General features: G+C 38.6%; 1 protein-coding gene and 1 long non-coding RNA gene across 3 annotated transcripts; one reads left to right on the forward strand and one right to left on the reverse strand.

Moving 5' to 3' along the window:
• Positions 1 to 5,227: 5,227 nt before the first annotated feature.
• LOC122667529 lies at positions 5,228 to 13,959 on the reverse strand. The gene is made up of 3 exons (XR_006333808.1): positions 13,461 to 13,959; positions 9,867 to 9,869; positions 5,228 to 5,241 (listed from the first exon to the last, which is right to left on the reverse strand). It is a non-coding gene; the product is annotated as an uncharacterized LOC122667529 (long non-coding RNA).
• LOC122667526 (lysM domain receptor-like kinase 3) lies at positions 11,982 to 23,843 on the forward strand. Of its 2 annotated transcripts, XM_043863828.1 has the most exons (13): positions 11,982 to 12,063; positions 12,107 to 12,202; positions 12,235 to 12,837; positions 15,082 to 15,159; positions 16,024 to 16,323; positions 16,941 to 17,086; positions 17,193 to 17,282; positions 17,396 to 17,501; positions 19,937 to 20,088; positions 20,167 to 20,264; positions 20,358 to 20,505; positions 22,726 to 22,833; positions 23,410 to 23,843. In XM_043863828.1, exons 3-13 carry the CDS (start codon positions 12,249 to 12,251, stop codon positions 23,572 to 23,574), a joined length of 1,980 nt encoding a protein of 659 aa, XP_043719763.1. In that variant the 5' UTR covers positions 11,982 to 12,063; positions 12,107 to 12,202; positions 12,235 to 12,248; the 3' UTR covers positions 23,575 to 23,843. The 2 variants fall into 2 exon arrangements, with proteins under 2 accessions (XP_043719763.1, XP_043719762.1); XM_043863827.1 differs by lacking the exon at positions 11,982 to 12,063 and having other exon boundaries at positions 12,110 to 12,203; positions 12,236 to 12,837.
• Positions 23,844 to 25,430: the final 1,587 nt, after the last annotated feature.

Below are 25,430 nucleotides of genomic sequence, written 5' to 3' on the forward strand. Positions count from 1 at the left end.
GAAACTACGACAATCGACCTTCCCATCGGCTCACCGTATCCCGTGTCCAACCCTATGCAACGGTTATTTCTAATGCAATAGTTATATAAAGGTACATGCAATAATAGTACAAGACTACAGGTCCCCGACATTCCCATCAACTCACCATATCCCGTTTCCAACACCTAGGCTACATGAGCATGACCTACTTATCAGGATGGCAATCCTGGGCCCGGGATTCCCCTCAGCTCCCAGATCCCATTTCAATTCCATATGCACATACACAATAATTCATCGTAAACTTTAGAAATTATAAACGCAAACATGGTCACATACAAGATATGTATTTAAAACATGTCAAGGTATGCATAGTGATTTCCAAGACTTGACTAACAAATGCGCATCACAACACAATCAATTGCATGAATGACATTCAAGATTTGCATACTATTAAACACTCAAACAAGTCAAGTGCTTAACTCACTCATGTGTACTGTCAGTCTGATACTTCGATTCAAGGCCCGAACCTTCGTTCCCCAACCTTAATGGTCACCTAAAACTAGGACTTTGTGCACCCAAATCCACTTTGGTTCCTAAACCCTAGGGTTATATGAGTTTCCCATCAAGACATGGGAGGGGGAGTAGAAGTGAGATGCAAATGGAGACAGACTCATTTTAGGGTTCCCAGATACATCGTAATTCATAGCCATAAGAGTAGCATTCCCAAACCCATAGAAATCCCCCAAAAATTCATAGTTCCTATTCTAGGGTTTACCCAATGAGTTGGGTTTTGAATGGGAAATAGTATGGGGATCATAAGGGCTCATTTAGCCTCACAAGGATGACATTAATGCCTTCCACTAATGGCTCTCCCATGTAAGTTGGTGAAGCTCCATTAATGACCATACATCTCCAAACCAAACCTAAAATAGAATAAATGGGGCGAGAGAGAGAGAGATAGTGAGATGGGGGAGGGAATCACTCACCAAAGGTAGAATGAATTGAACTTGGCTCCTCTTTTCCTTCTCTCCTTCTTCTTCCCTTCTTCCCTTCTTCTCTTCTTTCTCTCCCAATCGGATTTGGTTTCAAGAAATGGGAAAATGCCCAAATCTTAAAAGGGTCCATATTTAAGAGCACATAGGCACCAAGGCCTGTTTGGTTGTGCACTCTACTCTATTCACTCATTTTACATTATTTTACTTGTTATCCCCTATAGACATGTGTCCTAATAACACCACTTAGGGTGAAATGACCTTAGGACCCGTAGTCTAGGTTAGCATTAAGTCGGGGTAGGTCCCACTTAGGGCAAGGTAGGGCCCACGTCCATTTGAATTTGAATTTAATTTAATTGTATTTATAGGCTTCTATTCATGTTTAAAACATAAGGTTTGTTAATGCTGGCTCATCTCGTGTGTACAAAGATAGTATCAAGAATAATCTCCTCTCTTCCACACAGTCTTCACACATGCACAGATGGGCATCTTCATAATCTGGTCTCAAGTATGTCTTTTTTCTGCTTTGCACCATTCGCTAACATGAGATGGGCCGTCGATGAATCTACCACAGTCCACAAATCTATCCCATTTCTGATTTATGAACCTTTCCTTGACAACCTCTCCCGACATTCGATTAATGATTTTGAATGTCGGTTTGACATTGGTCCATAAATCGATGATGTAGATGGTTGCGAAAGCTACCACTACATTCACAAAAATTTAAATTAGAACTGATTTTTGGGCACGAATGTAACAATTTATCTAGTTGTAACCTAGATATAAATGTGTTGTAACCTATTTTTCATTCTTTTATCACTCCATTATGAGAACCTACTAATTGGATGAGAGAATTCAAAAAGGTAACTTTACATTTAACATAGAAATGTTTATGGGGTCCACCACTTGTGTAAGTAATTGTCTTAATAGGTCTTACCAAAAAAATTGTCTTAATAGGGTACAAGCAATAGATAGATATATCACTGCTAGGTCTGCTGTAACGGGAGCGGTTGAAGGCCAATAAATAGCATGTTGCGGAATCAATTAAACACCATTTTCTTTGGGTAATTGTAATGTGCAAAGGTTCAATAAAAAAAAAAAATTATGTGCAAAGATAATCTAAAAATAAAATAAAAAAAAGTGATAAATAAGAGAGAGAGAGAGTAGGAATTGCTTTACGGACGAAACAAGGGCGGCTGGCTTAGGTGAGGAAGCATACCTGATCTCTAAGAGATAAATTAGGGAATTCAATAGCCTATCTTCCATTTCATATTACCCTATGAAATAGTCAATGTCGAATAAGTAATTACTAATTCCTAAAACTTCTTCTACATCTCCCACACCTCACGTACAACTTCAATTACATCTCTAAATAACTACAACAAATACTACAACTCCACGTCTACTTAACCACTGACATAGTTACATAGGGTATAGTAATCTGGTGATCAAATAGTTAAAATTAATCAAATCATGCTGATCATGATCATTTAGTTGTGGGACTTGATCCATCCACTCTTTGGATACTAAACCCAATAAACACCATTTCCTTAGTTTTCTTGGATCCTCTAAAATACTCCTTTTTTAGGGGAAAAGGCAGGGCACACCACTTGTATACGTTGCTCTCTCTCTCTCTCTCTTCCCCCCTTTAAAATGACCCATGCCCCTCATGTATTATGCCCCATCCCACGCCTCCATTGGTGCCACCGCACACGATTGGTGTGCCTATCTCTACCTTTTTTGATCGAGCATCCAAAAGAATGACCACCTCCGTAAATCCTCAGTTCGATATGTTGTTTTTAACTTAGTTGTCTGTGATCTGTAGTTCAGGTACCTTTAAGCCCATTCGTGTAGGAAAATGGGCTTGGCCTGAAATTACCACATAGATAGAGTCTCTATTACTTGACCATTCCAAATAGTTCAGGCCAATTATATAGCCAGATGATTTATTTTTTGGTCTAACCATATGTAGCTCAGTAGCTAGATGTGGACCATGTGACACGCATGAAACTTGTATTGGGCTGGCCCAAGGCCCATTCAACTGACGTTGAAAGTAGCCTAATATTTTAGCCTAGCCCCAAGCCAAAAATTTAATATATTTACGTATTATAGATAGAATATCCAAATCCTTTCCATTACTCTTATCATTTCTCAACAATGAGCGTTGATGATTTGGTAGGTTGATCGTTGAATTGATTTAAGAGCCTTTTGATAAATCTATCAAATTTGGTGGTCTATTTCAATCATATGGTCTTTCGCATTTTAGTTTTATTATTTATTTTTAACAATTTATGTTGGGTTCATATTGATCTCACTTGTTACATTTCCAAACTAGGTTCCTTTGGTTGCAAGGGGAATTAAAAGGAAGGGATGTGAAATTTTTATACCTAAATAAAAAACTTTTGTAATCATTACCCCATGTGATTATTATCATTAACTCCAAATCATTCCATATTTGGTTATTAAATTCCACTTACTTTGCATCCAATTCCCTTTGAATTAAAATGAGAAATAAAAATTACATGTAAAATATATCACTACTAAATATGATAAGAAATTTAAGTAGTTTATAGAATCACAAGGGGTAAGGGTGTCAATTTGAAACCAAAACCGTATACCTATACCTATATCAAAACGATCGTATAAACCGTACCATTACAAAAATGGTACATTACGGTATCAGTTTTAGAGCTGAAGCCGTTCGATATGTATCGTACCATATTACCAAAATACATACCGAATAGGAGTAAATGTGTAATTCTAATACTAAGTGAATGAAAAGTGAAAAGTTTTGATTAGTTACACGATTCACTAAAAACCATAAAGAGTAAAGACTAAAAGACCCTAATGCTACCTGTTCCCTTAGGTCAACCCTTTTGAGTTTTGACTCTTCGACTTTCAATTTCATAGTTTCATAGTTTCACCCTTTTAACTCTTCAACTTTCACATTTTATACCATTTTTTATACTATTTTGTAATACTGTTTAAAAAACTGAATTTTGAACCGTTTTTGTATTGATTCCATACATTTTTCTGTTCCATATTTATACCGTATCAAAATCGTACCAAAATCGTACAATAGTGGTATTAGAATTGTAGATTTCAAACGGTACAATACAGGTATCTGTACATGTTTTCTGTACCATACTGAAATCGTACCGATTGACACCCTTAATTGGGAAATGATTACAAAAGTTTCTCTTTTAAATTTGAAAATTTTCACTCCCATTCGCTTTAATTCCCCTTGCAACCAAATGTAACCAAAACTTCTATAGACAATAATAACACATGGAAATATCAAATTATTTTGCAATTCATTTTTACTTTGTTTCTTCAATGATCTAAATTCTTCAGAAAATATTTGATTTTTAATAATTTTTTTAATCCAGTATATTTAAGGGAGTGTGGCAGCTTGCCATGCATGTACCTAGAATCGTTTGCATCACACCCTTAATAATAGGCACTTGGTGTTCGTTTGTGGCTCAAGTTTAGTGCACATGTTACTCATATCATCATGTAATCATAGCCAAAATTTCAGGCCAATCTAACAAATCCACATGCCATTACTAAACCCTTAAAAATGTTCGAAAATCATCTAGGAATGTGGATGTAAGGGAAACCATAGAAAAAAACAGGGTATAACTCCAGACACTCTTTTTCAACACCCCCCCTCCCCCAAAAAAAGGGGGCAAATACTATCAGTACCTTACGCTCAGCCTATATTTACCAAAACTATCCTGTCTTAAACTTCTTTTCTAATACTACCTTGCTTTTAAATTTCACATTTCCTTCAACCCTCATGTCGATTTGGGCTTTTTGGAGGGCAAGGAATGAGTTAATTTTTAAAGGCATCAACTGATCTCTAATGGAGGTCATTCAACAGTCTGGAGCTCAATTCAAGGAATTCTGCAATGTCAATCCTTCTAGTTTGACAAAACCTCCCTTTGCCATCTCATGCTCAATGTTACACACCTTTGCTTGGCACCCTCCTCAATCTGGCTACTTCAAGCTCAATGCGGATGCTTCCCTCAATGAGGGAAAAAGGAGGAATGGGATTTGTCATTCGAGATGGCCACAACACCCCTATATTGGCAGCACATGCCCCTGCTTCATTCACATCAGTTATCCAGGGTGAAGCTCTTGCGCTGAGACTGGGATTGCTTCATGGTATCTCAGAGGGCATTGACGACGTGTAGGTCAAGTTTGACGCTAAAGATTTAATCTCATTGATCAATAGTATCTCCACAGCTCCTCCAATTGAAGTGATCAACTCTTTACAGGATATCCGTCAACCGGCTACCCACTTTAGGCATTGTACCTTTTAGTACATTCCAAGGGAGACAAACAACATTATTGACTCCCTAGCTAGAATGGCATTATCTTGTGTGTGCAAGACAATTTGGCCGACTTCCATTCCTTGGTTATCTACATTATGTAATTCAGATGCGTTGCGTTAAGCACACTTCAATAAATAAGTTTATTTCCTATCAAAAAAAGAGTTCAACTCCTTTTCCCCTTGGGACCACCTAAGATCTCATATGAATCCTCCAAGGGTCGAAGAAAATCAGAAGCTTCAAGTAAAAATTGTCATGTTAGGTGCAGGGTTTAAAACCAGAGGATTTGGATCGGAATTGGCTAGAATAGTGGAAATACGCTAACACTCCCCCCCCCCCAACCCTATTTTTTGTATAGAATTGGTCTGACCTAGATCAGAATTGGCCATAATCAATCCATAATCGGTGGAAAACTTCTAAAAAAATCCCTAAAGGAAACCCCCAAGGATAAAACAGTCATTTCTCGCAGCCTTGTGTCTAAGTCCAAGAACCGCGCACAACACGCTGCCATCAGATCCAATAATGTTTAGATAAATTTTAATGGTTGGGAGAAGGGGTTTGCTACCGATTGTAGTGAAAAGACCAATCGAAGCACACCCATGTGCAACCAACAGAAGGACCGAAGTGATCATTTCACTGCCACCATGTGAGTGGGCATAAGGAACCTCCAGCAAAGTTCTTTTTCCCATAATTGTCTACCAAATCCATCACTTTCACAGCCAGTGTATGGTCTCAAAAGCCTAATCTATACAACCAATCTGTTGACTAACACCCCTTATCAGACATCCTCCAATGTGTTGACTCCACTCCCTCCGTTAGGGAACTCTATAGATATTATAAGATAAGTTTCTTTTCTATTTATTGGTTTTTGGTGCCATATGATCAGTTTCTCTAGATGGGGGGAAGCACCTGAAATCCGACCCGTTGAACCACTCCTTATTAACTTGCGGCTAGAGGAAAGCCTTGTCTTTGAATTTGGATCGTTTAAGTTGCCCGTCCTGCCTATGCTGTGCAGGCACAGGGCTGTGCACAAAGACTGGCTTACCCTTGCTTGAATGCCTTGCCCGAGTGGGGGTAAGGCGGTCTTTGCATGCGGCCCTATTTACGTAGCACAGACAGGACAGGCAGTTGCACTGTAGACGATCTACATCCGTTGTCTTTGGGATAATAATTTGTTATAGTAATTTACTCCCATCCAAGAATGATGATTATTGCGAATAATCGGTTGGTCGGTTGGTTGGAGGTTTGTCAGGTGAAGTTCATGTCTACCGGAGGTCATGTGTTCGGCTCTCCTGGTCATAATTGTGCCCTAAAAAGCACCCCTCCCCCTTTCCCTTTGTTAATTGTAGGTTTTGTTTGGTTTCTAATTGGGTATGTGTGATGCGGTGCTAGATACAAGGGTGGATGAAATGACTATCGTACTCCTATAACCCCTCCACCCAAACATAAGATAGACGAGATAACCGCCATGCCCCTATGAAAAATTGGACTAGATAAATGTCAGGACGAAACATGGTTGCACTGCCAACTGCCAACAACAACCCCCCCCCACCAGCACGACGTGAGAGCAGGAGTACGTTGTATCTATCTGTTCCCCTGCTCCCGTGGGGTTGTTAGTACCAAAATAATCACCATGTAGGCCCCATATAAAAAGATCACCCCATGAACTAATATTCGTGGGCTGTTGTTATGTCTCTCACCTCACCAACTGTCGCCATGGTTTTAGTGCACATAATCGGATTGAGTAATGGTGACCTACAAAATCGATAATCTATCCGCATGGATCCGTCTATGTTGGACAATTTTGACCTTATTTTCTATTTTACCTTTTTTTATAGGGGAAAATATAAGGACACCCCCTCAACTATTGCCTGTTTTTATGTACACCTCCTCATCTATTTAAAGTAGGTAAATTAATCCGTCAAACTAGCATCTGTTAGTTCTAAACATTAATATGCACTCAACCATTTTTTTAGGACCAAGTTGCCCAAATTAAAAGTTTAAAGATAAAAATACCCTTTAGGGGTAAATACTAAATACAAATCATGCCTTTTTTTTTCCTAGTCTGCCCTTTTAGGTGTCCCTATATTCCCCCCCCTTTTCTTCTTTTCATTCACGTGATAGTAGTAGTACAAGGAAAAGATCCTCCAGACTCCGGAGTCCCATGTCCGACTCCGAGTCGGATAAATGATCGAGTGTCACACCCATGTTCACGGCGCCACTGTCGAATTACAGTGAAATAGCCCGAGTTTGATTGGAGACTCAGATAAATGATTGAGTGCCACGCTCATGACACTGCGCCATTGACGGATTACGATGAAATTGTTGTGCCAATCTCGATCGACATCTGTCCCAGAAAGGTACCCTAACAATCACGTGATGCTAATGAATCGATCGATGGGCCCCGGCTTATCAGGCAGGTAAAGATCAGAAACAGGCGGTTGTGTATAGCATTCTTGTTCTAGTATTTACCCCTGAAGGGTATTTTCATCTTCAAACTTTTAATTTGGGTAAGTTGGTCCTAAAAAAATGGTTGGGTGAGTATTAACGTTTAAAACTAACGGCAATTAGTTTGATGGACTAATTTACTTACTTTCAATAGATGAGGAGGTGTGTTTGAAAGGTTTTAAAGATGAGGGGGTGTACATAAAAACAGGCCATAGTTGAGAGGGTGTCCCTATATTTTTCCCTTTTTTATATTATTTCATTGATACGATATTGACACAATATAGATGACTTACGATACCGATACATATCACCCGCTCTCATCAATTATTTAAAAGTTTCATTTCTCCACATGATTTGGCAAAATAATTACACGTTGTTAGAGGATCCCGGCTCCACAAATTTTCATGGAGGTCGAGATGCTACTTGAGAAAAAGAAAAACTAAGGGTGTAACAGCCGGACTAGGTCAGGTTTGCCCTAAACCCTAATCCAACCTCTGGAAGTCTTAACTTAAACCCAAGCCCTATTCTGTTCTGTCAGGACCAAGCATACCCTTAACCCAACTCCACCCTGGCAGCAAGGTTCAAAATCCAGGTATCGAATTCGGGATTGATTATGGCCAAAATCTTTCCAAATCGGGATCGGATCGATACAAATCGGTCAGGATTGGTCAAAAGCCTCCCCCCCAAAATCGTTTTTTATGGATCGGGTCATGTATCGACTAGAGTTTGTGGGAGTTGTGATCTCGGGATTGGATCGGATTGGTTAATATCGGTTGGTATCGATCAATATCGGTCGGTATTGGTCAAGATAATATAAAAAACTTAAAAACTTTGAAAAAATAAAAAAATATTCAGTTGGATTGGTCAAGGATTGGATCGGTTGGCCGATCCAGTCAATGATCCAGTCAAACCTTGTTGTATCGGTCTAATCTCGGGATCAGCCTCGACCGATATCGATCCGATCTGGCCAAAATTGGCCTATCCGATCCGATACCTCAAACCATGCCTGGCAGGGTTTTCCCAAGCCCAGCCCGGCCCGGCCCGGCCTTGACTGATGACACCGAGTGTTGCAGAGTCTATTTTTTTGGCTGTTTTTCTCTTTCTTCCTCCAGATTAGAGTTGGGTTCTAAATTTCTAATCCATTTTCACAGTTTTACTTCTTATCTTTCTCATCTGCATTTGGCCATTTACCATTAACTAGAAATCATTATTCTACTCTCCAACCAGCATTCTTATCTTCCTCTGTTCTGCAAGAAAGCAAGAAAGAGAAGAAAGAAGTACGAAAAAACAAAAAAGAAGAAAGGAATCTCTCTACCATGAATGCATATTTGCTTCCTTTATACTCATCCTCATCTCTTTCTTTTTAAGTTACAGCGTTAACTGAAAGAAGAAAGAAAATCATATCAATTCCCATATTTTTATTTTTTTTTGGGAGACAGGAGGAGTATCCAATTTTAGGCCGACTAAATCCCCCTGGGCTCGTACATGACCCCCACGCCACGCACGAACCGGGAGCTTCTGGGCCCTAGTGAGCCTCAGGCTGGTGGCCCTGAGAAATTATGCAACGGCGAAGGTTTCAAATCAAATCCCATTTCCCTTCGCCATGAATGTTGTATTGCTTGCAAACCACAGAACCTCCAATCCTCCTTTCTCTGGCTCTATTCAGTTTAAATAACCGGAATCATTTCCTTAACTAGTGTTGTCTCTCCAAATGGTGAAGAACCCCTGTCTAGGGGTGTAAATGAATAGCCGAAATCTGTTTCCGTATTCGTGTTCGTATCCATTTAGCACTATTCGAATCCGTCTGAAAGTTAAACGGATGCGGATACGGATAGGCTATAGCTATCCGAAAAGCTATATTTACATGTAAACGGATAAAATATCCAATCCATATCCGTGTTCATATCCGTTTAGCACTATCCGAATCCATCCGAAAGCTAATTAGATGCAGATGTGGATATAACACTATCCGAGCCGAATCTGATCCGTTTACATCCCTACCCTTGTCCCCAAGAACCAGAAACCATGTCTTACTGGGAGGCCTTGAAGAAACTAAAGCGTTTGAAACATCAAAAGCACCCTTTGGGTATTCTTGGCATTTTTTTGTTGTTACAGTCTCGTGCTTTCTTTGCTGCTTCTTCTACTTTGGTTACAAGATTAGAGTTGGGTTCTGAACCATAGGATCGCTAACCTAAGCCCAGGCCAGGCTTTATTATTTTATATTATATATAATATAGGGTCGGACTGGCCCTGCTAGGGCCGAGGCTTCAACCCAGCCCAACCCAACCCTAAAGGGCTCAAGGCAGGTTAGAGTGGGCTCGAGTTGCCCGGGGTTTTTTTTGTCACCATTAAGAAAAATGCAAGCCTGTGGAGAGCTCTCTCTCCAAATCCAAATTTAAAAAAAAAAAAGGAAAAAAAGTACAAATTAGGGTTTTCTTTCTTGTCACTATGCTTAATGAAGTATAATGTCTCAATATTTGTCACATGGTAGTACATAGGTTAGTCAATGTGATAAAAAACCAAACAAGTATCTCATTGGTATAAGTTCAGCTAAAATAAGAAGAAGAAAGTAGAAAAAATCACAAAAGGTGCCATATTTTGTATTTTATATTCATCTTCAATTGATGATATTTTGGTAATTTAATAAAACTTTGAATCGCACACTTTGGGCAACTTTACTTACGGTCATTTAGATTTATGTAGGTTCTTCTCTCACATGGACTAACCCGAAAAGTTAAACTTCACTAGGTATAGTGATGTCTTGAAGGAGAGCACGTGCAACATCAACATGGACGATATTTTTTATTTAATGGGAGGCAGGGTGATAATTTTGCAGGAAATTTATCCTCTCAAGTGCAGTGCACTACTCAGTGCACCACACTTGAGAATCAAACTGTCCACCCAAAACTTCAAAGGATAAAAAGACGCCACTGCCCATGTTTTTGCGGTTGGATTCTTAAATGTGGTGCACTTGACAGTCCACCACACTTGAGAGGATGAAAATCCAATTTTGCATACTTCTATGTGTGTTCCGAGTTCAATTCCTCTGCTTGTACGTACCGGTGCACGTACATGTGAGAGGCAACCACGTCCACATGTCTTATTTTTGCCATTTACAATGGGAGGAAGGGTATTTATAGAAACAAAAAGGACAAGTGGGTCCCCCGTGAAATGACCATACCACCCCCCCCTCCGTAGTTTTGCTGGGTTGGACACTCTAGCTCCCACCACGATTGGAGGAGAGCCAAATTGTAGGAAAATTATCACCTCCAGTTCCCTGCCAGGCCCAGTTCCCCCAGATCTTGTAATAAGGGGGATGGACCCCACCCGGGCAGAGTTAGGGTGGTCATTGCGCATTTGCGTCCCTCCTTATTAGAGGTACTGGGGAACTGGGCGGGGCAAGGAACTGGAGGGGACAAGGATCCCAATTTGCATGTGGTTGCCAGATCTTTATCACCTCCAGTTCCCTGCCCGGCCTAGTTCCCCAATTCCTCTGACAAGGGGGGACTAGAATGACCACCCTACCCCTGCCCAAACGCTCTGCCCAGGTGGGGTCCATCATCCCCTATTAGAGGAATTGGGAAACTGGGCTAGGCAGAAAATTGGAGGAGATAACTTTCCTGTGGTTGCCACTCAGATGTACGTTCACCTAGCACATAGACATTCCATTCCGATAAAATTTTGTTGCTACACTTATAGGAATGTTCTTGCTACACGGCTGCCTGTCAAGGAAATGGGATAATTCACTTCCCCTTTGGATTCATAAATATCCTTTTAGATTTTTAAATTTTTTAAAATACCCCTTAAGATTCCATTTTCTTGGCTGCCAGCCTTGTAACACGAACATTCCTAGCGAAAGACTATTGATTCCATTCTCGTGTGTTCCTAGTCTTTTGACCCTTTTCTCCTTTGGTGTTTTTTTTTTTTTGTAATCCGTCGCTTTCTGGTTTAACTGTTGCCACTTACCAGTTCTGTGTTAGGAAAATTGGAGGGGAAAATCCTCTCTCTCTCTCTCGTCCTTCAATCTCCTTCGTAGCTAGTCACTTACTCCTACCATGATTTAGTTTTCTTGTTTTTCTTACTCAAAACTCTGCTAAGTTTAGCTGAGCTTTCTTCTGCTCTTCCATATCAAAGCCTTTCGCTGCTTTTGGCAGAGCTTCATTTCTCTCCACCTCTGTAAAGCATGTAAAGTCTGTGCTCTGATTCGTTTCTACGCGATTCTTCAAAGGCTTCACTCTCCAAGTTCAGATTTTCGCTTTTCTTTCACGAAAAACAAAGCAATTGCATTACTTTTGTTCCTAGTTATTTCTCTGCAATCTTTTTTATTTTTATTCTCTCTTTTTCGTCTAATCATCATTGAGATTCACTGCACTGCTTTCCGTTCAGTTTCTGGATTCATCTTAGCAATTTTTCTGGAGTTCAATCTCAATTCTGCTAGCAGTTTTTCACTTCCACGCAATTTCTTCCGAGGTTCCATCACTGACCCGAAGCTTCAATGAAGTTCGTGCAGATCTATCTCTTGCCTATACTGCTGTTGCTTTACATGCAATGCTTGTTTTCAGATCCTACGCCCTTGAACTGCTCAGATTCCACTCGCCTCTGCACGTCCTTTCTTGCTTTCAAGCCAAACAGGAATCAGACCCTGGCTGCTATTCAGAGCATGTTTGATGTTTTACCAAATGATATAACGGTCGAGGGAAACGATTTTGGCTATCTCTTCATCAAGAAAAACTGTTCGTGTAGTGCTTTGATCGATAAGTATCTGACCAACACAACTTTCACGGTGAGGCAAGACGAAGGATTGGTCTATGAAATGGTGAGAGAAGCGTACGGCGGTCTCGCCTTCATGTCCAATTCTACACGGAAAGCGCTTTATGGTTCCGTGATTTCCTTGCAACTCTTGTGTGGATGTTCCAACAGGTTGTGGAATTACTTGATGAGCTATGTGATGCAAGATGGGGACACGGTCGAATCATTGGCGAGCAGGTTTGGGGTGAGCATGGATAACATTGAGACTATAAATGGTATTGCAAACCCAGATTATGTTTCAGTTGGGGCCGTTTATTACATTCCACTGAATTCAGGTGAGTTTGTTCTTCATTTCTTGTTTTCGTCCTATACTGTGAGATTCCTGCTGAATTAGCTCTCTTAAGTAGTAGGAATGATAAGAATGCCTGAGTATGTCTAGTAGCGACTGTACTCCAGTAACAATCTTGCAAGTTGTGGACCAATTTAATGAATCAAAAGAGCAGATTAGTCTGTTCCTTCCTTCTTTTCTTTTTATTGTGGCAGTTGTGAACCAGTCAGATCAAACCAAACTGTGTGTGATTGGATAACAAAGTTCGACAGTCCCCAAGTAAAAAACTTATACATACAACTGAATTTCATTAAAAAAAATCCTAGACCCATTTCTGACTTGTGAACCCCTTTCAGAGGGTTCATATTTCATCGCAGTACAATCACTAGGTTGTATGGAGCAAATGTCAATCAAGGCCATGTCTTGTACGCAGGATATAAAAGTTCTAATGGAAAATTTGAATTTCTCGGGATTTTGTAAAATTGTGTTGCGGCATGCCATTATAGTGATTGTTGTTGACACAATTCTTTGTTCGCACGAACCAATAGGGTTTGCCATCAGGGATGTATCATTTTCAAACATGTACCCTCATTTCGTTGTCTTTGACAGACGTGAGGTTGGGAGCTAAACTTACAGAAACACTTCAAGATCTTGGGGTAGATTCTTTTCTGTGTGACATGAATTCCTTGGTTTTCTATAGTGTTTGACAATCATGGAAAATAGTCTTAGGTTGGTTGGAACCTGAAGTTCTTTGAGGCTCCTTAAATACTGTTTTAGTGGGGACTGGCCGTCATCTTTTGTTTGTTTAGTCCAGAATGCCCTGAATCACCCACTAATTTATAATACTGATAATTATAGCAAATAATCATTCTAGAGTTCTCTTGGGTTTAATTCTAAGTTAAAGCATGTACTTGTCTTGTTCTTTTTATGGATGACAGCAGTAAAAGCGTTCAGGAAATTGAAATTAGGGAAAGTATCCAAGCGTATACTAACTGAATATAAGAGGAAAGCAAAATATCAGGGGGGGGGGGTTTGCTGTATAAATGTTGTTGGGTCTAATGGTGGATGAAGAAGACTATCTAATCACAGAAAGGTTGATTATAACTAGAGGTATGTGAAGTATTGAAATGAAGATTTATGAATGTTAAAAGTGATCTCCAGTTATCTAGTTTGTGTTTGACAAGGTGCAGCATGTGTCCTCTGTACATGTGTCATGACAGGAATTGGAGAAATTTATACATAATAGTCCTCTTCCAAAACAAAAGAGAGAGAGAGAGAGAGAGAGAGAGAGAGAGAGAGAGAGAGAGAGAGAGAAAAGAAAGCCCTCAACTTGGTCAAGGATGTTCAAAAGAATAAAAGTATAGGCCTGTCCATTGTTAAAATGGGTTGAAAGGGGGTTTCCTAAGTAAAACCTAACAACCTCCTCATCCAAATGGAGGCAAAGGTTTGTTGCAGAGGAGACCTCTCTGCATAGCTGCACTTAGGAATGACGAATCAGAAAAAGATACAAAGCATATTGAATGAATATTTGAATATGTTAAAGAGTCCATCTAAATTCTAAGTTTTCTTCTGCAATGGTTTGAGGGAGCTATTGAAGTCTACTCATTTTAAAATCCTAAGTTGTCTTAGTATTGCATTATTATAAAGAGGGTGTGGAACACGACAAAAGCATCTCTTGATGGTCTCCAAAATATACTCTTACTTTTAATTCTGTGCCTGTGTATAAGGTGAATAGATAGCCTAAAATAAAAATTCCAGGGACAGAGAATAAAATGACTTGGGGCAGCTTTGAGTGCCTTTTTGGCCTTTCCTGAGAGTTGCATCTGACATGAGAGACATGTAATTTTCTTTTATCTTTGAGTGCTTATTTTAGCTTTTCTCGGAGTTCAATGATTCCCAATCCTTGGTGGTGGAGTCCCCAAGTTGGTTGATTCTTTTCCCACCCACCAAATGTTATGCTAATTTGTCATTTTGTGTTTGAACTGCATCTTTTCTGTTACCCACTTCAATCATATCTATAAATTTGCAATCTGATTTGATTTCTAGTTGTTCTTGGACTGGTTACCCTGATGGTGCTACAAAGATGGAAAATTCAAACTTAATTATCTTAAAGTTCATACTCAAACTTAATCTATATGGTTTATTCTTTGTATTATTCTTTCTGGTTTGTCGATTGTAAGCTGTGGAGTCTTCTCCTTTGATTATCCATTCTTAGATCCCTTAATTATTGTAATAATGTTGTCTTTTGTAGTTCCTGGTGAGCCGTATCCTCTGGAGGAGGAGATTTCTCCCGCTCCTGTTCCGGCACCATCTGTCTACACTTCCTCAGGTATGATGTATTATCTATATTTAACCCGTGGATTTGGTATGATTCTCTTGAAAATATATGTGGAACATTCAATGATCGCGTAAAGTAAGAAGAGGAAAGAATAAGAAGAAGACAATGATGTCCTGAGAAAGAAGAGGATCAAATAGAGATGCTTGACCCCCTCAGAGTCTTATAAAATGGTTAGAAGGAAGAAGGAACAGAATAGCCCTCTTATATAAAATGGTTGGAAGGAACAGAATACCCCTCCCCACCTCAGAGTTATATAAAATGGTTAGAAGGAACAAAATATCTCTCCCCCAACATAAGAAAATACCAGAACAGAGAGAAGAGGGCAAAACAGGGAAAAGATACCAGAACCTCAACTGCCAGGCAAGACTGTGATTAGCCTTGTAATGCCAAACTGCTTCTCTTCCCCCCCCCCCCCCCCTCCAAAAGAAAATGGCGAGCTCCGTAACAGCAACCAAGATCCTACAAACTTCATCCCTCTAATAGCAGAAAGGGAAGCTTAGAGACTAGCTAAAAACAACAATGGGGAAAAAGCCAAAAAAGATCCCAAAACTGAGGTATCACCCCACTTTGGAAAAGGAATTTGTCCCCTGGCCACATTCTAATTGGTAGTCCGTTGTTTCACTACCATAATACTTTGTCAGAGGTTATTTAGTAGTAAAACTTATCAAGAGGTTGCCTGCATCATATGACAAGCTGGTTGTGCCTTACCGATGTATCACAGACATTTACCCATGAAGGCATACTCTTAAGCTCTTTTTTATCCTACTTACTTCCATATCTGTTACAGTGGCCTTACATTACCTCCTTTTTCCACTAATTGGAAATGTAATGACTTGTATGCTTCCTGTTTTGCAGCAAATCAAGCAAATCACACGACACATCTGTCATATGGATGGATTATAGGGAGCCTAGGAGTTGGTCTTGTTGTGATTCTTGCAGCCATACTTATCTATGTTGCATTCAAGTCATCCATCTGCTGTGCCTCTACCCCACAAAGTCATGCAAAAGATCCTGATGGAAAGACCTCGCATAAATTTCATATCCTTCGGAGAACAAGTTTCTGTTGTGCTTCAGGACGGTCTTTGAGCTGCAAATCAGAGAACTGGAAGCCAACTAATGAAGAATCTAGCGATCGCCAAATAAATATTCCTAAAGGTGTAATTTCTAAACAACTAATGAGATAACTATTTTAAAACATATTCTTATTAGTTGTCCTTGGAAGTGCAATCGCATACTGTGCAGTGTGCTTTTTCTTAAGATCTTAAATTTTACTTAATTTTTTTTCATTCCATCCTGAATTTGCTTGACGAAGGGCCCTTGATCCGGGAAAACACTTTCAGAGATCGAGATTGGATTTATTTTTCATCGAAAACGAAGAAGGCCGAGGAAAGGTTGACTTTAGAAAATCTAAAATTTTTTTATCCATTATGTCGAAAATTCTTGATGAAAAGTGGATTGTGTTTCTTGAATCATCTTTTATTTTTTTCTTAATTAATAAATTATTGTTTTTGGAGTTTGTATGTTGTGATGAGACATAATATTTGAGTTCATCTATTCTTCCAATGTTGATTGTAAGGTCTACTGGATTTGCTCAATAATTTAATTTGGTCACTGCCAATTCTTTGCTGCAAGACAACCTTTTTGTGCTACTTACAAGTTCTTTTGGCTTATATTAACCTCATTTTACAGTTTTATTTTGATTCTTAAAAACCCCTTCAAAAAATTTATTCTTAAATGTCCTGCATCTAATGTTCATTCCTTACTTGTTACAGCTGTGGAGACTGATGTATTTGACATGGAGAAACCTGTTGTTTTCACATATGAGCAAATTCATTCCTCAACTGATGGTTTCTCCGATTCAAATCTGCTTGGGCATGGGACATATGGTTCTGTGTATTACGGAGTTCTTCGAGACCAGGTATACAGCCTTTGTACTTTGATCTTGCAATAATGCTTTTCAGAATTATGTGCGGTGATATCCTTTATCAGGGTAATTACAAATAGAAATTTTGGAATCCTTTCAGGAGGTTGCAATCAAAAGAATGACAGCAACTAAGACTAAAGAATTTATTGCAGAGTTGAAAGTTTTATGCAAAGTCCATCATGCAAATTTGGTAATGCTCCTTGTGCTTATCAAATTCTCCTATTTCTTTTTGGATTTTCACAACTTATTTATGCAGCTCGCACATTAAGCTTTGACTCTTGAGTTTGGCTTTATTCTGTCAAGGTAGAATTGAATGGATTTGCAGCTACCGAGGACGAGCTCTTCCTTATTTATGATTATGCTCAAAAGGGCCCTCTAAGAAGCCATCTACATGATCCTCAGAACAAGGGTAAGTATACATTTACACATTGGTGCAAACAAATTCGTTTATTACTGCAGGAATTTGGTTATTCTCAGCTTCAATAATTTGGAAAGTCCTTGTACTATTAAATTGATTTCTTCTCTGACATGTATTCAGTACACCTGATTTTAATGGGGTTCTAAGTCACCTGATATTATGGTTTAGAAAACCCAGGGAAAAGCCAAAATCGCAGGATTGGAACAACAATCAGGTTCAAGAGAAAATCAGTAACTCAACAGAAACAAATCAGATGCTTATAAAATTATGGTCGAAGGCTCTATCAAGAGGAACAACCCACTGAAGTTTGGTTGAAAACTGATGGTCAGATCAGAGATATGCAAGTAACTGACTTGGATTAGGAAACTAAACTCTGACAATAACTTCAGAAATCGATAGTGGGCTTATTATAGACTCAAAACAGTATCAATGGATGAACAAAATTAGTGATTGGAAGCCGGCAATTTTTATGAAGACTTCAAGTAGGAAATCAGAAGATGATAGTGAAGAAGATAAGCTTCCGACTTGAACCCGTGACCACTAGGAATGGAGCAACCTTACCCAAGGCCCACCCTCTAGTAGTAACTAATAGACTAATGTTAAGAAAGCAAAACAGAAAGAGAACAATACTAGCCACAGGGTTTAGAAAAATAGCAGAAACTGACATGATTCGATGGAGAGAAAGGTTGAGAAGATAAGAGAGATATAATAAAGAGTCCCATCTGATTTGCATGTCTAGAATCCCACCAGTACCCTAACCTGGAATCCACCAGGGTTTCTATTGCATCTTGTTAAGAAAACAACGCCCAGAATGGTGATTTGCAGAAGAAAAACGAAAATAGAGAGAGCACACACAACGCACAACACAGAGATTTACGTGGTTCACCTCCAAGATGGAAGCTACATCCACGGCTGAGCAGTAGAACAGGTTTCACTATCTTTCTCTGAAAATGTTACAAACCCTCATAACCCTATCTCAAAGAGATAAGAACATTATATAGGGAAGCCCTAACCCCAGAAAGTACACAAATGACCCTAGCTCAAAAAATGCCAAAAAACCAGAGCCGGACCAAAACATAACACATGGCTCAAAAGTACTCATTTCGAAGATCTCGACGAGCCCAACACAACTCCAATAGGCGTCCCGCCATTTTTTGGCATTCCGAGGTCGTTTTGAGGCCGAAACGGCCCTCCGAAGGTCTCAACCGCACTTTTTGGACCAAATCAGGCTTCACCAACAACACTTCTCACTGAAGAATATTTCCTGAACTCCACGGAACGAGCAAGCAGAAGAAAGCTATTGTCATTCTGAAAATCGTGGGGAGGGCCTAGTGCCCTAGCCCTTACTCTTTTTATAGAATTGAATAAGAGTCCAAGTACACTCCATGAAGGAAAGCTGGAAACATAATCGATCAAAGAAAGAAAGAAACAACATATTAGGGGATTTCTAAGTCACAAGCCGTAATGGAAGTATCCTACTACAACTAGGTCTCTAGTAAATAGACTTAAAACCGAGCTGGAATTTATTGGACTTATCATAGCCTGAAAACAAAACTGAACAATAAATAAATTAAGAAAATAAACAGCCTAAATAGGCCCCACGATTCTGGTGTTTAAGGAGAACAAGAACTCCAACTTCAGAACCAGAAAAACTGATCGAAACCAGAATCACAAGCTAAGTTTCTGGTCTGGTCTTCTTCCTGTAATGGTGCTTAAACTGGTACCTAGCATCTGCATCTCTATCGGATTCAGTCTCTCTTGTGGCCCTTAAAAATCTTTACCATGGAGACACAGCCTATTTGATCACATCCCCTTCAAATATAGATGTCCTGAATACTTCATTAAATCCTCTAGGAATCACATAAAAAAGAGAGGTTGATATAGGGGTCTGGCCTTATTGAACCAATGTGCTTTTACAAGCATTGAGAAATTTTGTTTTGTTCCCACAAGTTCATGTGATTATGTTACGTACTACTCCATGTTTTTCTTATTTAGTATTAAATAGTTAATTATTAATAATTATTTAATATTAAGTAGTTAATTAATAGTAGAAAGTGTGTAATTACTTATGAATAATGGGATGAATTGAAGAGAAATTGTAGGAGAAGTTGTAGGAGTGGGAAGTGGGATAATGAAAAATGCTCTATCCATATTGCTGCCAGTTATATTTAACTTTAAGTTTATACAAGTTTCTGTTGTGAAAATTATGATTGGAACAGTACCTTCACTTTTTAGATTATGTATATTCTTTTCACTTTGTGGATGCTACACTCATCTGATTATTTTGTATCTGTTCTATACCACCCGTGGGGGAAGGGGGGGGGGGGGGGGTTGGATTTGTTAATGCATTTTCGGTTGCATAATTAGTTAATAATGTTTCATTTGGTTCTAACATGAACCAGCACTTCTTGTTCCTTGTTCTTCAGGTCATACATCCCTTTCATGGATTGTGCGGGTTCAGATTGCTCTAGATGCTGCTAGAGGTCTCGAATACATTCATGAACATACTAAGACCCATTATGTTCATCGCGATATCAAGACAAGTAACATCTTACTTGATAGTGCCTTGAGGGCAAAGGTGCTGACCTTCTTGGGATCCTCGGTTTCCACCCTAATGTTTATTAGTGCATCTGATTGACTTTGTTTTTACATGTAGATTTCAGATTTTGGACTAGCGAAACTTGTTGGAAAATCTGGTGAAGGAGAAGCTACTACAACAAGGGTTGTGGGAACATTTGGTTATTTGGCTCCAGAGTATGGAAATCTACTCTCTGTGAGTGTAGGTAATTGAGATTCACCTAGAACTGCATTTCTATTGACTATTTCACTGTTGTTTTTCTTCAACAGGTACTTGAGTGATGGCATTGCTACAGCCAAAAGTGATGTTTATGCATTTGGCGTTGTTCTTTTTGAGCTAATTTCTGGAAAAGAAGCAATTACACGAACTGAAGGCTTGATGATGAAAAATCCTGAAAGACGTTCATTGGCGTCCATTGTAAGTTTTGGTGCTGCACATTCTAATGCCTCCTACTGGACATTCAATTGATATGGGGATAATTTTCTTTGAACTCAGTATTTGTTGCCTAAAAACTTAAATCAGTTTGATTCCTTAGATTTATAATTTTGTGAAAGGGAAAATCTTGTTGTAACCAAAGTTGGTGAAAAGAAGTAACCTTAGGTTTGTTTGCCCTTTTAGTATGACATTTTTTGTTTTTCAGTGAGGGTAAATCCTGTCATTACACATGGACAATTGCAGCTCTTGAAAATGACTAAATTCTAACTCATTTTCAAATACTTTTTTACCCTCGACTTGAAAAACTTTTGGGAATAAGACAAAGGGCAATCAAAGAAGGTTACAACTTCTCATTTCACCACCTTGGAGACAAGAAGGTGTACTCTTTTGTGAATATGACTAAAGTTTATGTACCCAACCCCCCCGTTCCCAAGGAAAAAAATAAAAATAAAGTACACAGCTATTATACCTGGAAACTAGTAATTTGGGATTAAGAAGATGAACATTTTCATTTAGACAGAGTAATACTGACATCTACATTATTGGATGAATGGTTTGCTGCATTGAATCCAACCCTACAGAGACAGGACAAATATGTTTGAAAATGGCTTGAATCTTATGGTTTGGCAATCGTAAGTGTTACAATTGTTTTATTCTGTAAAGAACTAAAATAGAGATGCAAAGTAACTAAAAAAGGATAATGGAAAGTGTTGGATTCTCAACGAATTCATATTTTGTATATCTTCATTTCTCAAATGGCACATCAAGATGCAGCCATAGACAATGTAACAATGAAAAGGAAACCGGGGGACAAAATATTAAAGAATGAAAATAAATCAATGGAAGTTTGGTATAATTAAGAGAAAATAAAGAGTATTGTGTTAATGATGTGGGAAAAAAAAAAGCAACCTGTACATTCAGGATGCTGCACGCTTGCCACAACACAGACCCTCTGCAAAAACATAAGCTGAAATCCCAATCCAAAAATCCCTTCACCCATTTACAAAATCAACCCAATTATTGATTTTAACGATCAATAACCTATCAAAGAAATGCTCCTATTCTTATTCTTCTTCTTTCACAACACTGTGGAAACTAGATTAAAAACTCAATGCTGGAGCAAATGGCAACCACTTGAAAATAAGTGTAATGATCAAATATTTCAGTCACCGTTAATCCCAAAATATTGCAAAATCTTTCAAACTATTTAGAGAAGGCAATTGAGTGGATCAAGCCTGAGCCTGCCTTACTCCACTTTATTGATTAGGTTTCATATAACACTTAAAAGATTAGGGTTGGGTTTGTCATGTAAAAAAACTCAGGCCCTACTTATCCTGGTCGACCTGTGGCAGTCCCGTGCCCCTTTGTAAAATTGGTAGATACCCTAGGTATTCCACAGAGTAGGGGGGATATGTTTTTTGCCATTTACTTTGCATACATTGAGGAACCAGAGTAAATAAAGAGAAGTATGACTTCTACACTTCAGGTATTGCTTTTTTGTTTAATGAAAACTAGGAAGGATCAGAAAATATTTTAAATATGAAGATTTTGTTGTATTTGTTCTGATATAAAATCCAAGTTTTTTTTATGAAATTCCAAGGCATCTGCAAAAGATTCCAACTTGAGTCATTCAAAAATGGGTTTTTACCAAATATAGGATTTTGAAGATTAATAGGGATTTTACTGCTATCTAGCACTTGAAAGGGTTTATAAATACTTCATTGTCTAATGCAATGTGGAACATGATTTATGCCAGTATTGGAAATGGAACTACTCTTCAACTGGATCAATATAATTATCAGGGTAGACCAAGCCAAAATTGGTTGTCTATGGATCAATTATTCAAATTTTAATCTAGTTTCAGAATTAAATCTGTGATAAGGGAATTCCTACTGTGTTATTTGGATTGTCAAGCTAGGTCAAAAACTCTGCTTTTTTTTTCTACATGACTCTAGGAACAGTCTTATCTCTTCTTATTCTTTTGTATACTTTGGGTTTTCGTGTCTTCGGTTGATGTCATAAAGCCTGCTCCTTCCAAAGCATTCTAGCTGCCAGTTTCTGAAGCTAATAATTTGCATGCTAACTTCAAACTATTCTTTTAGAAAACCTGTTCTAATTCTTATTCTTTGCACTTAATTTTTGAGTGGCAAGAAAATTATTTATTACATGATACTTTATTTTCTAACTTCAGCAAATTTTCAGATGCTGGTAGCTCTTAGGAACTCCCCCAACTCAATGAGCATGTCAAGCTTGAAGGACTACATTGATCCTAATTTGATGGATTTGTATCCCCATGATTGTGTATACAAGGTAAATATCACCCTCAACTGATCCAAATTGGATTTCGTTTGTACCCAACTAGTAAGGATCATGATGGTTAACCATTAAGAGGTTAAAGTTCCAGTTCACCTTACGAAATAGAACTAAAAGTGTGAAGGGAACAGAAATTACACTTCAGTATCTGCAAAACAACCAGAACTGCATGATAGTGATTCATTGGTATCTGGATGAAGAAATGACCTGTCTTCTATGAGAATGCTTATAGCTTCATTTACAAAGTGTTACGTAGTGGGGGTATAAACCATAACAAGAAGATGAAAATAAAATACGAGACAATGGATTATTGCGTATTGGACCAAATGGCATCCATCAACTGTAGATATTTCTTTTGCACTACATTAATATCTTGTTTGTATGTGCTAAAGGATACCAACACTTCGATGCCCTAAGGCTTATGTCCAAGACTGACCCACATGCAGTAAAAACAATTTTTTTCTGCTACTTTGGTGGTTACACTTTCAGAATAAATATTGAAGCTCTTCTATTGATTCAATAATTCATCAACTTACCTCTTTATCTCATTCTGTGGTGTTTCTGTTTGCCTAGATGGCTATGCTGGCGAAGCAATGTGTGGATGATGATCCCATATTAAGGCCAGACATGAAGCAAGTGGTGATTTCCCTGTCACAAATCCTTCTATCCTCTGTGGAATGGGAAGCAACTCTTGCCGGGAACAGCCAAGTTTTCAGTGGGCTTGTGCAAGGGAGATAGATGATGGGGTTAGTTTCTTTTCTTTTCCACCCAACTACTTCGACATCTTCTTTCCTCATTCCCATCTGGACTTCTTATGTTCCTTTGTGTATGTGTATGTGTATGTATATGTATAGTCATGCCTGCCACCTATCATCTTCACCTTTTTATTCATAAAATTTAAAATCTTGTATTCTTTTTTTTTTATTTCATTTCACTTTGTGAGAAAATTTTGTGATATGATATTTACAGATTGAGATTAAAGAAGAATTTGGTTACTCCAATCCAAAGTAAGTTATTTGAGTAGCTTGTTTCAACTATTAGCCATTTTCCTTTTACTTCCGTAATGTTATGGTCTATGAAGTGGATTTGGCTTGTCTGCTGTCTAGCGTTGAGCGGCCCTCGTGCTGCGCTCAATTCACAGGCCACCACGTAGATTTCATGCTGATCCAATGGTTGGTAGACGAGCTCAATTCAATCATCTACCAACCATTGGATGGGCATGAAATCCATGTGGCAGCCTGTGAGTTGAGCGCAGTATGATGGCCGTTCAACCCCAGGCCACAGTAGAGTGCATCATCCGTTAATTCCTCATTAGGATTATGATTATTGTGAAAAGATCAATTATTTCTAGTTTTCTTCTACCTTCTATCATGTGAATGATGAGATTTGAACTACATGTTTCAATTGTTCTCGGCTTTATAGCCTTCTTTTTCTTTGTTGTTCCGTTCCTTTATGAGTGTGGGGATCGACCTTTCGGTTTGGGCCCATAAGTGCGTGCAATCCGATCATCCAGCTGCAGGTCATTAATTAGGGTTTCTTTGTGAAATATTTGGGATAGCGACTTCTATTATATACTCCAACTCCAACAGGTGTCTGACAACTGACAAGAAAATCTTTCTATTCTGACGTTTTATTGGGCATCCGACCCTACATGGATTTTCTAGATAGACTTCTTTTTCGCTTTTCTTCATCTACCCCTGGATTCACACCTTGAATTTACAGGATCATTCATGGCCATTGACGATGACCATCATGGTTTGAGGAATCGGTATCAGATTGATCCATTCATATTAGTATCAGAAGAGACCAATAGTGATTCTTGGCTGATCCCATATCAATAGATTGGTACGGACAAGGGTAAAAATATTAAAAAAATTTCAATTTTCAAAAGAAGCAAGGGTAAATCTGTCTGATCCAAATTGGTATTGGCCGAGAATGATACTTGATACCGATTAGTAAAACCATGATGACCATACAGTGTTGCTTTGTTGAAAAAATGCATTAACTATATTAGAGAGTAAAACTTATATGTTAATCAATATCAAACCGTCTCCTCGATAGGAGAACCCTAATCATGAACATGAACTGCAACTGGTTTTCATATCAAATGAATATGTGGGTTGAGTCGTCTCACTTGACACTATTTTTATTATCATAGTGCTCTTAATGGTACAATTGAGAAAAACACGAATCAATCTCTAAGATAAAACAACTCAATGGCATTTGTAAGTAATTGAGAATTGTATATTGCACCCTTTGAGTATTACAGAGTTGTATTCAGATCCAACATAAACTTTGAAAGGGAATTGGTAAAACAAAAGCTCTTAAAGAACACTTGTGTGTTGTTTGGATATACACTACAAATGAAGTAAAACACTTAGAAAATCATCTCTAAAGCATGAAGGATGTCTTGTATTTATAGGGGAGAGATATCCCTTTGAAAAACCTGTCTAAAGGTTCCAAGAGATGTATCTCTCAGAGAGAGGACATAAAAAACTAACAATTACGGGCGTCTAACGAATTTTGGCCAATGATCAATGTAAAATCACCTACATCAACGAGGCATCAGTCGACTCTCATCAACAATCATTTGC

This window comes from Telopea speciosissima, chromosome 7, assembly GCF_018873765.1.
Source record: "Telopea speciosissima isolate NSW1024214 ecotype Mountain lineage chromosome 7, Tspe_v1, whole genome shotgun sequence".
Classification (NCBI taxonomy): Eukaryota; Viridiplantae; Streptophyta; class Magnoliopsida; order Proteales; family Proteaceae; genus Telopea; species Telopea speciosissima.